General features: G+C 37.8%; 1 protein-coding gene across 4 annotated transcripts in view; it reads left to right on the forward strand.

Annotated features, from left to right (window-relative positions):
• Nucleotides 1–5,057: 5,057 nt before the first annotated feature.
• Nucleotides 5,058–15,422, forward strand: part of LOC134531888 (CCR4-NOT transcription complex subunit 7) — a 36,496-nt gene continuing 26,131 nt past the window's right edge. The window contains exons 1-5 of one of the 4 annotated variants that reach the window (XM_063367904.1): nt 5,058–5,156; nt 8,465–8,593; nt 10,104–10,252; nt 12,363–12,559; nt 14,900–15,061. In XM_063367904.1, coding sequence (XP_063223974.1) covers nt 8,578–8,593; nt 10,104–10,252; nt 12,363–12,559; nt 14,900–15,061 — 524 coding nt within the window. In that variant the 5' untranslated portion in view covers nt 5,058–5,156; nt 8,465–8,577. Of the gene's footprint in view, nt 5,292–7,808; nt 8,358–8,464; nt 8,594–10,103; nt 10,253–12,362; nt 12,560–14,899; nt 15,062–15,422 lie in introns of those variants that run through there. The other 3 variants (XM_063367902.1, XM_063367903.1, XM_063367901.1) reach the window with 3 other exon arrangements.

Raw genomic sequence — 15,422 nt, forward strand, 5'->3', positions numbered from 1 at the left:
TACGTGTGTGCAGCCGGCAGGCATATGCACAGCGTCCTTAAGTATAAACACTTTCGCTGGAGTCGGCCAGTACCGTACGTTCTGTGATACGATACGTAGCGCGATATCACACTAAAGACGGTCGGTATAGGCCCGGCTCCGCAAAATACGCGCCGAGTCGACGTGGGCAGCGGTGAATTAATAAAAGGTTTTAAATTTAAGGATTTAGTACAGAATAAAATAATCAAAGAAAGAAAACTTGGATGCTGCCCACGGACACACGTCTGTTCCCGGCGCGGAGTGGTTGGAGACTGCCGAACATGGCCGCCTCGCAAGGAAGAGAAACTTTCTCTTCTTTGTGAGTCGGCGTCAAAAAACTTATATTAATTGAATTTACTCTATTACCAGTTAAAACATGTTCCAGGTGCCCAATTAAAAATGTAGCACCTGGTAATTGGGTGCTTAAGGCTTAACAGTGGTTTTAATGTATTTAATTATTTAAATTGTGACATCAAGTTGGCGACTGTAAATTTACTAACATATTGTCCCACTGCGAATTGTTTTAGAGGGATTTCTCCTTTTCTGACTTTATCATAGTCACGGGCATTTTAATTAAGGCCAGTGGCCGCGGTGACTGTTAATGAGGTTTGTTGTCTGCTCCGTGCGTGGTGTACTCGCCCAGAGTAGCTACGACACACTTATTACATGTCGGGTAATTAGTAATTTCGTACTAATGGCTTTTCCCTTAATTGAATTATGGGTTCGAGCCTCCGGGGTTCCGTACCTTTAAATTTCATTATGTCTATTGGGGTCACGTCCGAGGCGCTGGCCTGACTCAATCCGGCTGGGCAAGGGGCGCGCCGCGAAAACGGGATACGGTACCGGCGGTGCGGAGCACGGGCTTAACGGCCATGGTCGGTACGACGTCAATATATTTTTAATTTCGTGAAAGTTAAACAATTGAAAAAGTCTAAAAGTTGATCAGTGATTAATAAAATCATGACCTGAACAGGAACTTAAGGAAAAATATAAAATACAATTGTTTTTCTGAAGTCTCCATATCATTCTCACACGACCCTTCAAAACACCTACTCTTCCATCAACTAGTAAACATAGAATGAAATTTTGATTATACAACTTAAATGTAATTCATAATTTTTTAACTTTAACTGAAATTTATGCTATTCAGTCTACAGTATAGCCAGATATAAGTAAATTGACCAGAAGGAACATAAACACATCGTTTGGGTGTGGGGTTTAAAGTCAGGCGGGGAATGGTAAGGGGGGAAGGTCCGCCATATTGCTTAATGAATAACATCGTTGATTTCGCCATTTTATTACATTACGAATAGTTGAAAGTTTGTTAATTTATGTATCGTTAATTTGGTTTTTAAGTGTTGTAGGTGAATTTCTTGTAATTTCTCAAAAGTGTCGTTGTTTTAGAAGTGGAATGTGTGATTTTGAACCAGTGTGACAATCTATAAAGCATGATATATTAATATATAATGGCATCGTTGCATATGGTTGTGTGAACAGAAGTTCTAGGAAAACTGAGAGCCAGTTACTGAAGGAAAAGCATAAGAAGATAACTGTTCACAGGTTAATTGTGTTTGATGATTTTAGTGAAATACTATTTTTATCGGCTCAATTAGTTGCTATCTATATATTTAAGATGCAATAGACAATGTCGCAATTCCGTAGTACCAAATGTAATCAGGCAGTATTGAAAAAGCAGTGTTACGCATAAAATGTTGACATTGTCCCGACCATGGCCTCTAAGCACGTGCTCCGCACCACTAGTACCCAAATACATTTTCGGAGCGCACCCCCAGCCCAGCGGGCATGAATCAGGCGAACGTCTCGGGTGTGACCCCAATAGACTCAAAGAAACTTAAGGGCATGGAACCCCGGGGGTTCGAACCCATAAAACAATTAAGAGAAAAGACACTAGTTTACAGTTATTAATTCCCAAACATTAAACATGTGCGTTGTAGCCACTCATCCGTGCGTGCACTGCATGCACAGAGCAGACAACAAACCTCATTAACATTCACCGCGGCCACTGGCCTTAATTAAAGTGCCTGTGACAATGATCAAGTCGGATTAGGATAAATCCCACTAATACAGTTCACAGGGAGACAATATGTTAATAAATTTACAGTCGCCAACTTGATGCCACAATTAAAATAATTAAATACTCTAAAACAATTGTTAAGCCTTAAGCACCCAATTACCTGGTGCTACCTTTTAATTGGGCACCTGGAACGTGTTTTTAGCTTATAATAGAGCAAATTAAGTTAATGTAAGTTTTTGGCACCGACTCACAAAGGAGGTAAAAGTTTCCCTCCCTTGCGAGGCAGCCATGTTCGGCAGTCTCCAACCACTCTCCGCCGGGTCAAGACGTGTGTCCGTGAGCAGCCTTTCACTTTGTTACACCGATCGTTCATTCTGTAGTCACTTTAATATCTAAACATTTTCTTTTACTTCATTGCTACTCACGTCGCCTCGGCGTGTATTTTGCGGACCCAGGCTTATCTCAACTGTTTTCCTTAGTGGTTCCGCACCGCGTCGTGGACCACACCACGTACGGCACTGGCCAACTCCAGCCAACATGCTTTCGCAAAACCACCGTGCATATGCCTGCCGGCTGCAACTTCAAGTAAGTGTAAGGTGTAACTTAGGGCCACGCTCACTGAGCCCCCTAAGACAGTTAACATTCAGTACTGGCCATCTTCAGAGCACTCGTAACCGCGCCCCGCGAGACTGCCGTGGCGAATTCATTGAGTTATATTAGTGTCGTGTTTTGTTCTGTAATCAATGTATGTTAATGTAACTGTACAATGGCTCAGATGCCGCATAGCGCATTCGCATAGTGTGTAGTGGTTCTGCCACCGTGTAGAGTACGTATAGGGAGTACCGAGTACCCATGTGTACCACCAGAGAAGTCCATTAATTAAACGCAAATTAACATAACCGGTGTCGCTTATGATTATTTCACGCCACCCCGTCTTCCACATGGCCGAACGGCCTCAAGGAAATTCAGGTTAGATTTTAAGCCACGTACCTGGTGGGGCACGCGGGGGCAGAGTACCCACGACCCATCACCAATGGCCTAGTGACCCACTAGCCTGGCGCTCCCGGACAACAGCAGCACCGCGACGCCCGTAGCGCCAATCAGGTACTTCCCCGGCCTTCTACAGAGGCCGAGTGACGGCAATGTTAATAACTGTTGGATGGATTCATTGTTAAATAACGAGATATTAGTGTGGGCAATGTCTACCCTGAATTGTTGGCTGGGGAGGAGGATTCAAGGTTGAAGGCATAGTTTGAATTTATGGATTTTGGTAAATATTACTTTGAGGGGTATCTCCTAAAAAATATTTTTAGAATAATACCCCTATTTTGTGCAAAGGACCTTCCACTATTTTTTACCGTAAGCGGAGATACGAAATTCATAATACTTTCGAGAAATTGATGTTATTATGAAACTGTACAGGACCCGTTAAGTACCTAAACTGACATTTATTGCTATTCAGTGTAGTTAGGTAAGTGTTATCCGGCATACTTTTCAATTGTGCTAACGTTTTTTAGTTTAGTGTAACAACAAATTACTTGATTTGCAGCTTGTTTTTACTTTAATATTATTACGATGCTTAAATCACGATGTTGCTGTATTCTTGTAGCTGTAGGTAGATAGCCATTTCTTTTTTGAGATTATGCTATGTTTTTTCTTGTAATTGGAGAATCTTGTCATGTGAACGTGAGCCAATAGGTGATTATGTTGACGACATTCATCGTGCCCTCTTAGGCTTAGAGACCGTTTCTGCCCACTGCCGGGTACCTCAGGTGGGCTACCCCTCCCCACCAACCACTCGGTGCAGTGCTGTGAGTGCTCCGTGCCAGGGACGCACCTGCGTGCGCCCTAATAACTTTGCTTCTGGACCGCTCAAGGACGGACATCTCTGTATATTTATTTGTAAATAACTTAACTTGTAATTGTGTATTCAAATAGGGTAGTTATGTGTTTTGTTTGAATCGTGTAACTTTATACAGAGGCCGCGCCTGGTACGTGGCGAACATGTGACCCTTCGTGCTGCTTTCCCCCCTTTCCCCTCCCACTGCTCGGCGCTGTGGCACGTGCAGGGTGGGGAGTCGCCAGTCACCGTTTGGCTGACGTCGAGCGAGGTTCTGTGACGCTGCTCTCCGCGAGTCCGCAGGCCCTCTGCCACGCGCGTTGCTATCGTCGCTATCGTCGTTTCAGCTAGCCCCAGCATTCGACATCTTCAGTCGTGGACTAGTGCGCCTTTGTGGATGACCTGCAATTTACGTTCGTTCACGGCGCGGCGGGGGACGTGTCCCGTAACATCGTTGTGGGCCAATGCGCTCAAGGAAAAGGGCTGAATAAAACATCTCGTGGACTAACAGCGGATGTTTCCTGTTGCCAACCTCACTCCCATACGCTTACCCTGTTCATCAAATACCCCTCTTCCCAGCTCCCGGTCCCGGCCACAGTAGGCACGAACTCCCACCTCTCACTTAGTTAGTCAGGCAAACTAATTACGACCTAAATGCACAGCCGCACGTCGGGGATCGGGAAGGAGCTAGGGCCTGGGGACGACAATGTATTCACTAATTAAAAACGGTGTCTGTGTGTCTGCATGTTTTGGAAAACTTATATATAAATAAGTCAATTGACTACATTATAAATACTTTAAAACACTACGGACGGTTATTTAGGTTAGTATAGCTACATTAAAAATACTGTAAAATCATTTTAATGGTAGTTTAGGAATTTCTAATTTAATATGTAGCTATCCTGACCTAACAAACCATTCACACACTCTCCCATTTTTTTTAATGTTGCTATACTAACCTAATTAACCGTCCAAAATCATTATTTTAATGATTAAATGGTTTTAGAAGTATAACAACACGTGTGTTTGTTTGTTGTTTAAAACAGTTGTTCATGTATACAATGACTCAGCTACATAGGCGCCATATTGCATAGTGAATTCCAAGGTTTAAGAAATATCAGTTATTTTCCATATGTTCCATTTACTTATCTCTATGTATAGCCCATTCCTATCTTATTGTGTGGTATCTATGGTTCATATATTTGTTGTGTTTGGAATTGTGTTGTCCAATTGAATTGTTCTAGCATGTTGAAATGATTTGAGGTATGAAATTGCATTGTTTATACGTAAAACACTTTACTGTTATATCATTTTTTTCAGGTGTTTTGGTAGCTTTCTTCCTTGTTAATGGCTTTCCAAAAACTGTCTTTAATGCTGATAAAACTCACAAAGATGTTAGTAAGTCTTTGTTGCTGTTTTGGTTATTTAGAGTAGACGTTTAAGAAATCTTGTTAGATGAAATTTTTTATGTTAATTTCTTTAGATTCGTGGTGGTATTCTTGGTATAAGTTACGCATCACGTATCCAAGTTATTCCTTGATATTGATGGCAATATCATGTATAAATTGATCCGGTGGTACATAATGTTTGCTGTTTATTTTACTACTTCGAAATATCCTGGTCATAATAATGAATTAGGATCCTAAAATGTATTTGAAAGAAAAAAATTTCGGCCTTGCATACTCTTGCCCTTCGGTAATTATTTACTGTTGAGGCGCCACAAAAAAAATAATAATAATAATAATTACACGAAAATAGATTTGAGTTTCTTGCTTTATTACTAATCATCTTGTGGAGTCGCATTCTGATATTTCAAGAAACTATATGTAATTAACTGTTTTAATGTTTAGGAATTTAGGTTAGCTAAGCTCCAAAAATAATACTGTACAATTGTGTGGTGATTATTAGGCCGAGTTAGCTACGTAAAATTTTTTAATACTGTTTTGATTAATTTTGCTGACCTATCGTTCACTTTTTACTACTCACCTACATGCTTTCAAAAAAACTAATATAAGTAACAAAAATAAGATGGTAATATTCTTGCGTCGCGGCTTTTTAGAACGGTAAGAAAAAAAAATCTGAAAACATGGTTTTCACTCTCTACACACGTCTCTAAATTCACCCTTAAGGGATGGTTTCTTAATTCCTACTAGTTTGTGAAAAATAATTTTATAGCTTACATTACTATACCAGCATCGGACGTTGCGGCTTCGGGGAACAATAAGTAAATTTTTTATAAGGCCTACCATTACTGCAAGGTGTGGAATAAACATGGGATGAATGACAAAAAATTACATAACTCCGTTAGTTGACTCACTATCAAATCCATTCAAATTGTCTGAAAGTATTTGTCATTAATGCAAACAGGACCGCCACACGCGCCAGGTTTGGAGCTGGCGGCCCTGCCAGGCAACTAGCATTATGTGCACTTCACGTGGCCGGCACTGACTTAGGCATGCTCTGGCCGGATTACAAGGGATCGTTGTTACCCTCCTTCCCCCTCCGCATCCCGTGCATCGTTATACCTCGGCGCTGTCATCTATCGTTGAGAGGCCTGGGGAATTCCGCCGGTCTGCCACAGCAAACTGACACTATTTTTCTGCACTGTTCGGGTGTCGGGTCGGCCCGGGATGACGTGACTTGTCACAACTACTGCGCTTGTAGGTTCTGGAAAGTCTGACCCATAACTACTTAAGCAGCGATGCATGACCCGGGCAGATTCCGAGTGAATTGAAGTGCAACATCTGGGAAGAGGGTGAGAGACACCCCTTCGAGAGTGACGCGACACAGAGCGACGGGATTGAGAGTGGACTGAGTGGCGCGAGACTGTGTGTGTGGACAGGTGCGTGGTAAGGGGCAAACCATGTTGAGCCTAGCTCCTGTGATGAGTGCGAACTGTGGAGCTTGACAGACACGAGTGACTTGGGAATAAACATTTTTAAGTAGGAGTAATTGGTGATTAAGCATTTTTAAGTATTTTTAATGAAGTAAATATTACCTAGCAATTAATAAAACTGTGAATTAAACTTAATTGTGCTGTCTCTTACAAACCCAGTTCTTCCACACATTATAAATTGTAACAGTATTAAAAAATTCAAAACTTTCTTAGTATCAATTCCGTTTAAATTTATTTTAAACCATCTTATCATTATGTTTAACTTGGTGCAAAGAAAAATTTTATACAACCACGTTATTAGTGCAAGGGATGTAAAGTAGTATTTGAAGGTCAAAATAATTGAATAATGACCTTAGTTAGAAAAATATATAATTTGTTGTAAACTAGTCAATGCTGGATGCATTAAGTTAAAAACATTCATAATATTTTGGCTGCATGAAAAATGAGAAAATCCTGTATCAGTTATTAGTAATATTGGAGAAAATAAATGTTATGTAGGTACATTAAGTTTGTAAATTGTTCCAGAATTTTATAGAAGTTTCCAAAATATTTCCATAAGAAAATAGGTACGTGTACCTACTTTGAAATCTACCTACGTCTGTAAGCTGTGCCAAATAATTTGTTTTTTCTTGGCAATTTTTCAAATCATTCTCCATGAGGTTGCCATAATACTTCAAGTAGTTTACTATTCCAACTAGTACCTGATTTGGTTTATATATTATAATTATTTTTGTATTACCTATATTGTGAAAATGTTATGTTGGCTTAGTTTAGGTTCATTTAAAATGTTTTAAAGCATGACAGTTGGTTATTTTAGATAAGTACTTTAAAAATACTCTAAAAACCTTTCAACTGTTGATTTTAGAATTACGAATTTTAAATATAGATTATTTTATAGTATCATTATTTTATAGTATAAATTTGTTGTAGCTACCATATCTGTTTACATGATTTCAAAGTAAATATTTAAAATTAACGTAACCAATCATTCTCATGATTATATGCTATTTTCAGTGTACTTTACCTAACCACTTGTTAAAAAGGTAAACTATTTGAAGAACCATAATGCCATGTAAAGGGTGCCGTCTGCCTGGGCACACATACAGTGCACAGAGCTTCAGGAAAAACAATGCAATTTCATAACTACTCAAGATATCCGAGTGGGGTCTGCTTACGAAAAACATTTAAGAATTCGCTGAGGTTTAAAAGTACTTTTGATAGCGGATGAATTTTTAAACTGTATTTTGAAAGAGTTAAAATGACCAAAGGGGTGTTTTCGGAGTAATTTTTAGGTATAATAACAACTGGTACAGATTCTTGAAAGCACTTAAGGGACTTGCATTAACTTACACCTTAATCTTCATTTCTCCACCATGTAATGTTACTGTCACCGCTCAAATATCCCAGTAATCCTGTGACAACGAGAAGACTGCGCGCCAGTTCAGAGCCTTGCACTTAAAGGCTATACTGCGCTAGAAACACCAGCAAGTGCCGTGCTTATCATCCCGTCTCACTAACACTCAATACACCCCTACCAGACAGCCCCTTAAAGAATAATTTCAGAACATGTAAGGAAGTGAATATAAAAGCAGAAATTTGAGAAAAATTTTTAGTTCAAATTAGTACCTATGAGATGACTGTAATAAAATTTATGTGTGCGCTTATGTGTTTACAGCCTTCCCTGCTTTAGTGTGATCGAATGGAAGAGGATATTGTTTGAAGAGCAGTGGGCGAATTTGATGTGAGCTGGACTACACACATTACGAAGAAGTTTTTTTGCAGTTGGCCATGCCAACAGCCACGGGTAAGGGGTTTATAATTTTGTTTGGAGAGGATGGCCACCAGATAAAAAAAAGTGCGTGAGTCTCTCAGTACTCGCTAGAGATGTGTAACATCTAACCTCGGTAATGAGAAATTTCATGTGTTCTCTGTTGCAAATACACTTGTAATAGGAAACTCGGGCTTGAAATACAGCATCAAATTCTTTAGAATAATGCAGAGCGTGCAAATCTACTAAAATTGTGTTTTCAACTAAATTTTTGGACGCAAATCAACTGTAGTTTTCGCACCTGCCGTCAAAATATTCTGCTGGAGCAGCCATATTGACTATTGAATCATTCAATTTACAGACCCAAATTTTAAACTATATAATGAAACGGCTCCAGTAAAATGGAAAAAGACTTGGAAAATACTAAACCCTGGCTGTACAGCTAATTTACGATGAGGAATTTTATTAAAATACTGCCCATACTACTATAAAGTGGTCCTAGGACTTTGTGAACTTTGGTTTGGGCAATCCGCCACAGATGGTAGCTCCATGGTTACACATTTCTGTTCCATGCTATTTCTGTTCCATTCACAAAATTACTTCTACCAAATGCAGTATAGAGCTAAGATGTTACATATAAAAAAACATTATTATTATGCTTATATAGTACCTACTGATGTTAATTTTAAATATATGCCAATATATTGCTTCTCCATTTGGGAGCAATAAATACAAAATATTTATAAGTCTACAATAAAATTAATATAAATATTTTTATTAAATATTTTTAGGATTCTAATCTAAATTTTTTGTGTATTTTTCTAGTGTTAAAACATTTTACACCAAAACTTTTTTTTCTTTCGGTTTGAGTGTTTAATATAAAGTTTTTGCATATTATATTGAGCAACAATTCACTCTAGCTCTTTAACAAAAATAGTGGATTATCCGTAGTGGAATAGTATAAACAATCTACTTTATTTATTTTTATGTCTGGACATACATTTCTCTAGAATACCACAGTGCAGGGGCTTGTTTGTGATTGCACAGTTGTGACAGTGAAATGGGCTTGATAAAAGTAAACGTCAAAACTATGTATTATTGAAATTTTCTATATTTTTTAAAGTATTCTGTTTTATTGTATGCATATAGGCCAAAATGGGGCAGTATACAACATGCAAGCACCCTATCCAGCGATAAATCATGTCAGTTAAAACCCACGCACAAAACTCTCCTACAGATTTGCTCCCCTGCCACAGGGCACCCACTGGTACAAAGTGAGTATATGGGAAACATGGAAAACCAAAATCAATATGGCCAAACCAGGGTTTGATCCCGGGTCCTCTCTTGGCTGGAAGTGCAATAGAAACTTACGGTAACATAATTGTTAGTTACATCATCTTATGTAGTAACCACCTTCTGCTAAGCTCTAACCCATGTTTCGGTTACTTTGACTTAAGTTTTTGCTTTCCTGCAGAGTATGTTTATACCACGGTTGTAAAAGCAATTTGACTGGCATTTTTTTTGCATTATGGCGTGGTGCCGGCAGGTGGCGGAAGTAGCGGCAGTGCACTCGGCAGCCACACCAACATTCCCAACAACGAAGACTGTGGCATCCGAGATGTGTGGGGCTACAACCTAGAGGAGGAGTTCAGGACAATACGGCAGATCGTGCAGCGATACCACTATGTGGCAATGGTGAGCTTGCCCATTTCCATGGGTTTTTGTTTGTGAATCATTCTCAGTTAGTCATATTCGAAAAGGAAATAACAATATTTGGAAATCTGTGTGCCAAAACCAAATTCTTCTGCTATTTAATCATATGTATTTATATTTATCAGATGTTTTAAAATTAATGAATTAAAGTGGGGCAGTGGCTCAGATCAGTTGCTTATGCTGCCAGCACGGTAAACGACAGGTCTGTCATCAACTGAGACAACATCATAGCCAGTGCTAGCCGTTCAGCCCGCCTGTCGTGTATCGACAGCAAACTGAGCGGCTCGCAAAGATTACCAGGTCGCGGGATGCCCCCCCATTACCTCTATTTGTGATAGTGTGACTGTATGTTTTTGGCCGAGTTGTGTACAAGGAGACAGGGTGCCCCATTTGAGTTGGAGGGGGGGTGGTTAATTTAGGCAGGATGTGCCACATGGTTTGGTCTTCTTAATTAAGTGTTTTATTAGTGGGGTGTCCGCTAGTGGGAAGTTGATGGGGTGCTTTTTGTGACGTGCCAGGACCACAAGCTCCCAGGGAGGTTTAGCCCGTTGAAGGTCGTCTCAGGTACGTGTTTCGTGGGCAGTGCTTTTGGTGTTTTGTATGGGTGCATCATGTTGTCGGTGTGTGCATTTTGCTGGGTCCTTGGAGCATTTGAAACTTGTGGCAAAAATGTCCTAGAAATAAGGTCCTTTGCTTCATAAGTTTTTGCAAACTGTAACCTGATCTTTGTTTATTCTTGCTTACATAGAGATTCCTTCTGGGCACCTTAGTTTAGTAACGTGCATGATTAATTAGCTGCCTTTTTATTTGTGTTGACCGTTGTTTTGGGAAATGTTCTCCCACACATGTAGATATTGCTTTATAAGTATTGTTTTGTATGCTTCTTGAGCATTAGCATCACATGGATGGCCCAATCTGTTATTTGAAATTTTTATTACACTCTGCATTGTCCAAATATTTGTTCTAGCAATCTAGGGGATTTTTGAATACAATTTCTCAATATCCCCGTTACAATGCATTAAAAAAATTCATTGCCTCAGTTCTAAGTTAGTTTCTTTTTATTTCCAACCTTCTGTTGCCAGCCAGTCACTCAGCACTGCACGTCTAACATGCGAAAAAATGACGAATGTTGGACAATACAGCACATATTATTATTAAAGAATAGAATCAACTTTTTCTCAAACTTGAATCTTAAATTTTATTTTTAAAAGTGTGCCTCAATTTCAAATTTAGATCTCAGGAATAGTAACATGTGACAGGGTGTTCCCATTATGAAAAATCAGGGAAGCTGGAATCGGTCAGGGAAAATCCGGCAATTTAATTTCAGTCTTTGTAAAGCAATGTAGTTCCCCAGTGATAGTAATATGAGGGGAAAACGTCATGCTGCAACCTGCCGTCACCCAGAATAATGAGGTTTTGGTGCATTGTCATACACATTGTAAAAATGCATATGAATGTTCTGTTCAATATAAAATGAAATAAAGTAGAGAGACCAGATGGCTAAATTATTGAAAAAGATCACACAAAGATACTTACTTAAACGAGATACGTCCTCCCACGCATACAGCAATTTAATATTAAATGTTTAAAATAAAGTCTGCTTCGCCCATGTTCGGGTCCGCTTGGGACTATTCGCCTCGTCTTTCTTCAGGATGTAAGTTTACTAAAATAATTTTTAAAATGGGGCGTTTTAAGCCAATGTGCTGAAACACGTACACTTGGGGATTTAAAGAAAGTCATATTAATTAATTAGAGGAGGAAGATGGCACTGCATGACGTATGTCTTCCGGAATCATGGCACACTGAACTCGCACACGCTCATGAACTGTGATGGTACAAATGCTGAGAAGGATGGACAAGAGTTGGGAAGGGAGCTGAGTTTACCGGCTGATGCCGCCATGCCCTGGTCAATGACCATTACATTGCCTATTCTACTAATCCAACACACGGAATAGGAGCATGTTTCAGATTTTTTTACAAGACATATGTCAAATTTTTTTGTTTTATACTGTTTTATACTGCTTTATATGTTTAGAGGCTCTAGTTTCATTATGGTTCGAAGAGCTTAACACTCATGCTGTACACCTCTTAGGATACAGAATTCCCGGGCGTTGTGGCTCGACCGATAGGAGAGTTCCGAAGCACGGCTGATTACCAGTACCAGCTTCTCAGGTGCAATGTGGACCTTCTGCGGATCATACAACTGGGCCTGACGTTCTTGGATGAGACAGGCAAACCCCCAGGCGGTGCTTATACGACCTGGCAGTTCAACTTCAAGTTCAACCTCTCGTAAGTATTTTTTAAAATTATTGCTGTCTTTTGAGTCTGAAAAATAGTAACCAAAAGGTGCCATCTTGATTTTAACAGTTTTATGGCTATAACTAGGGACAAGATTGTACGGCCAATTGCAATAAAACCAAAGTAACAACGAAAATAATGTCAATACTACATCTTAACACCAAAATGCAAGGTTATAACACACTGAAATGTAACTAAAAACATTAAATCAATCTCCAATTTGACAAAATTTAACTCATGTTATGAAAATTTTTATCTTTTATCATAATAAATTTATTGAATTAAATTTTTTTACCATTAATTTTATACTGAATGTATGACCTAAATGGTTTAGAAAAAATTAATATTATATTGTTTGATCTTGCATTTCCTACATTAGTAACATGTTTTACTTACATGATAGCACATGTTTAAACCACGAAAACTTGCTGTTTTATTTTTCTGAATAGTTCTGTTCTAGACATTATTATTACTAATGATTTTATTGTATAATTGCATCAGGTGTCAATCAGGATGACTCTATTTTGGTGAAATAATTATTAAGAAATATTTTAGATTCATTTTTGTTAAAAAAAAAAAAAAAAATTTTTTTTAATAAATTTAGACAAAATAAAAACAAAATCGTCTAAAAAATAAATCCATAAAATCTTATACTTAGCCATAATACTTTCCGATCGATAAATATTTAAGCAGAGGATACATTTATAGATATTCTTATACTTAAAAATAGTTTCTTTTGCTAATATCATTACAATTTTAGTCATTTGAATAAAAAAAACTCAACATTAAATGTAAGGTCTTTGCAGAGGTAACTATTTGTAGTTGCCAATCACTATTGACTCTAGACATTAATTAAACTTATGTACTATGCTTGTATAAAATCATATTTTCAATATTAAACAAAGCATGTTTGAATGGCCTGAAAATGGTTTAAAGTAAGGTGGTTTTTTTTTGGTTCAACCCTCTTCGCTTTGGATACGAACTGCAACAACTGAAAATACTTAAGGGTTGATTAAAAATGCATTTGCTGGGCTACAGCTGTAGATTTTTTTTTGTTATAAGTTATAACAAAAGATATAAAAAAAATTGAAGTAATTTTTCTTGGAAAAAAAATCATGTTTTAAACTATACATTTTCATAAATAATTATGTGTCTTATTTAACAAAGAAATAAAAATTTAATCTACCTATTCAAATAATAAATTCTTTTAAATATACTACATTTTCAGAAACAATTGTAAGTTCGGAAATAGAGCCATCCAAATCAGTGTCTCAAATACTCTGGGGTAATTATAAAGGAGTGTAAAGGTGGATTAGAGGATCCTTTTATTTCTAGTGGACTACGTTAGAGATGTTTGTTTATTCTTAAGTTTATTGAAGGAAATCTCACTTCCTGAGCCAGCAGATTTTTCCTTAATTATTTGGTAACAGTATGCTTGCATATATAGCATTGCATTTGGGGGTTTAATGCTGTTCTAATTTGAATAGTATTTAGTGAAACCACTAGCGTTAACAGTTCCTTGGCAGCTACATTTAAAATTATTTGACCTGGGAACAAGGCTAAAGGAAAATCTGCCATTGTATTCTTATATTGTTTAATCTCTTTATAAAGAACTCTTCAATTAGTAATGACTAATGAGCTAGTGGCAAACACACAGGAATCCAGTACCATGAGTTTAGTTACAGGGAAATTTTTAAAAATGTTAGTAACGTTTGTATATACTACACAGGGACTCTCTTCAAGGAAAGCAGTACAAACAAATCTTTAATAGTAGAGATTTTATTATTTCTATAAAAATTCTAAAATAGTCGGGAAATTATATTTTAGGTCAGAAAGTTTAAACTGAATGGTTAGAGAAATGCCTATTCTGTATTGCTAGCCCATTAACAATGCTATGAATATTGGATTTGGGTTCAGATTTTGTTTGTTGCAATTGTTACTATCGCTCTTTGTCACTATTTCAACATTATTATCGCAAAATTAAATACCAAGTTCTTTGTTACTATTGCAGTGTTAGGACATAGAATGAAAATTAAGATTGAATTTTTTCTCCAAAAAATATATTAAATTGTTTTTGTCTGCAAAAAATAACAAACCTAAAAATATCACGGAATTGGTACATCTACATATATAAATTTTTGTGTTCAAAATGTAAATATTCTTTTGTGCCTTGTTAGTAATATGTTGGTAGTTTTATTAAAATAATTTATAATCATTCTGTCATAATGCAAGAAGTTGATGTGGTTCCAAAGGGCTGTTGCTGTAAGTTGTGTCATTGACTAATTGCAATTGAATGGACCTCATGTTACCAGTAAGTTTTAAAATGTTTAGGGAAGACATGTACGCCCAGGACAGTATTGACTTGCTGCAGAACTCAGGGATCCAGTTCAAAAAACATGAAGAAGAAGGCATTGATCCTCTGGACTTTGCTGAGCTTCTGATGACATCTGGTGTTGTCCTCATGGATAACGTCAAGTGGCTATCATTCCACAGGTGAGTCTCTGGGTTAGTTAAAATGGTTAGGTTGAATTTATACATCAGATGTTTTGGGTTTTCTGCATAAAAAATTAAGACTTTTATTGGAAAGGTTGTGTGGAGTAAAATTTCCAAACACTAATGCCATTGAAGATAAGCTCACCAGACAAAAATTTAGTCACACCTGGAAAAATAATTGCAAGCATAATTTAATACAGTATAACTCCGCCGCTGGACTTGATAACTGCCTGGATTTGGTTAGGAAGTGAGTCCACAAGGTTGTACAGATACTTCGCATCCAGGTGAAGCCACTTGCTGAGGATTTGATCGCGCAATTCCACCAAATTGCGGGGATGCTGTTGTAGGCATTTTACTCACT

The sequence above is a fragment of the Bacillus rossius genome, chromosome 5, assembly GCF_032445375.1.
Source record: "Bacillus rossius redtenbacheri isolate Brsri chromosome 5, Brsri_v3, whole genome shotgun sequence".
Taxonomy (NCBI): Eukaryota; Metazoa; Arthropoda; class Insecta; order Phasmatodea; family Bacillidae; genus Bacillus; species Bacillus rossius.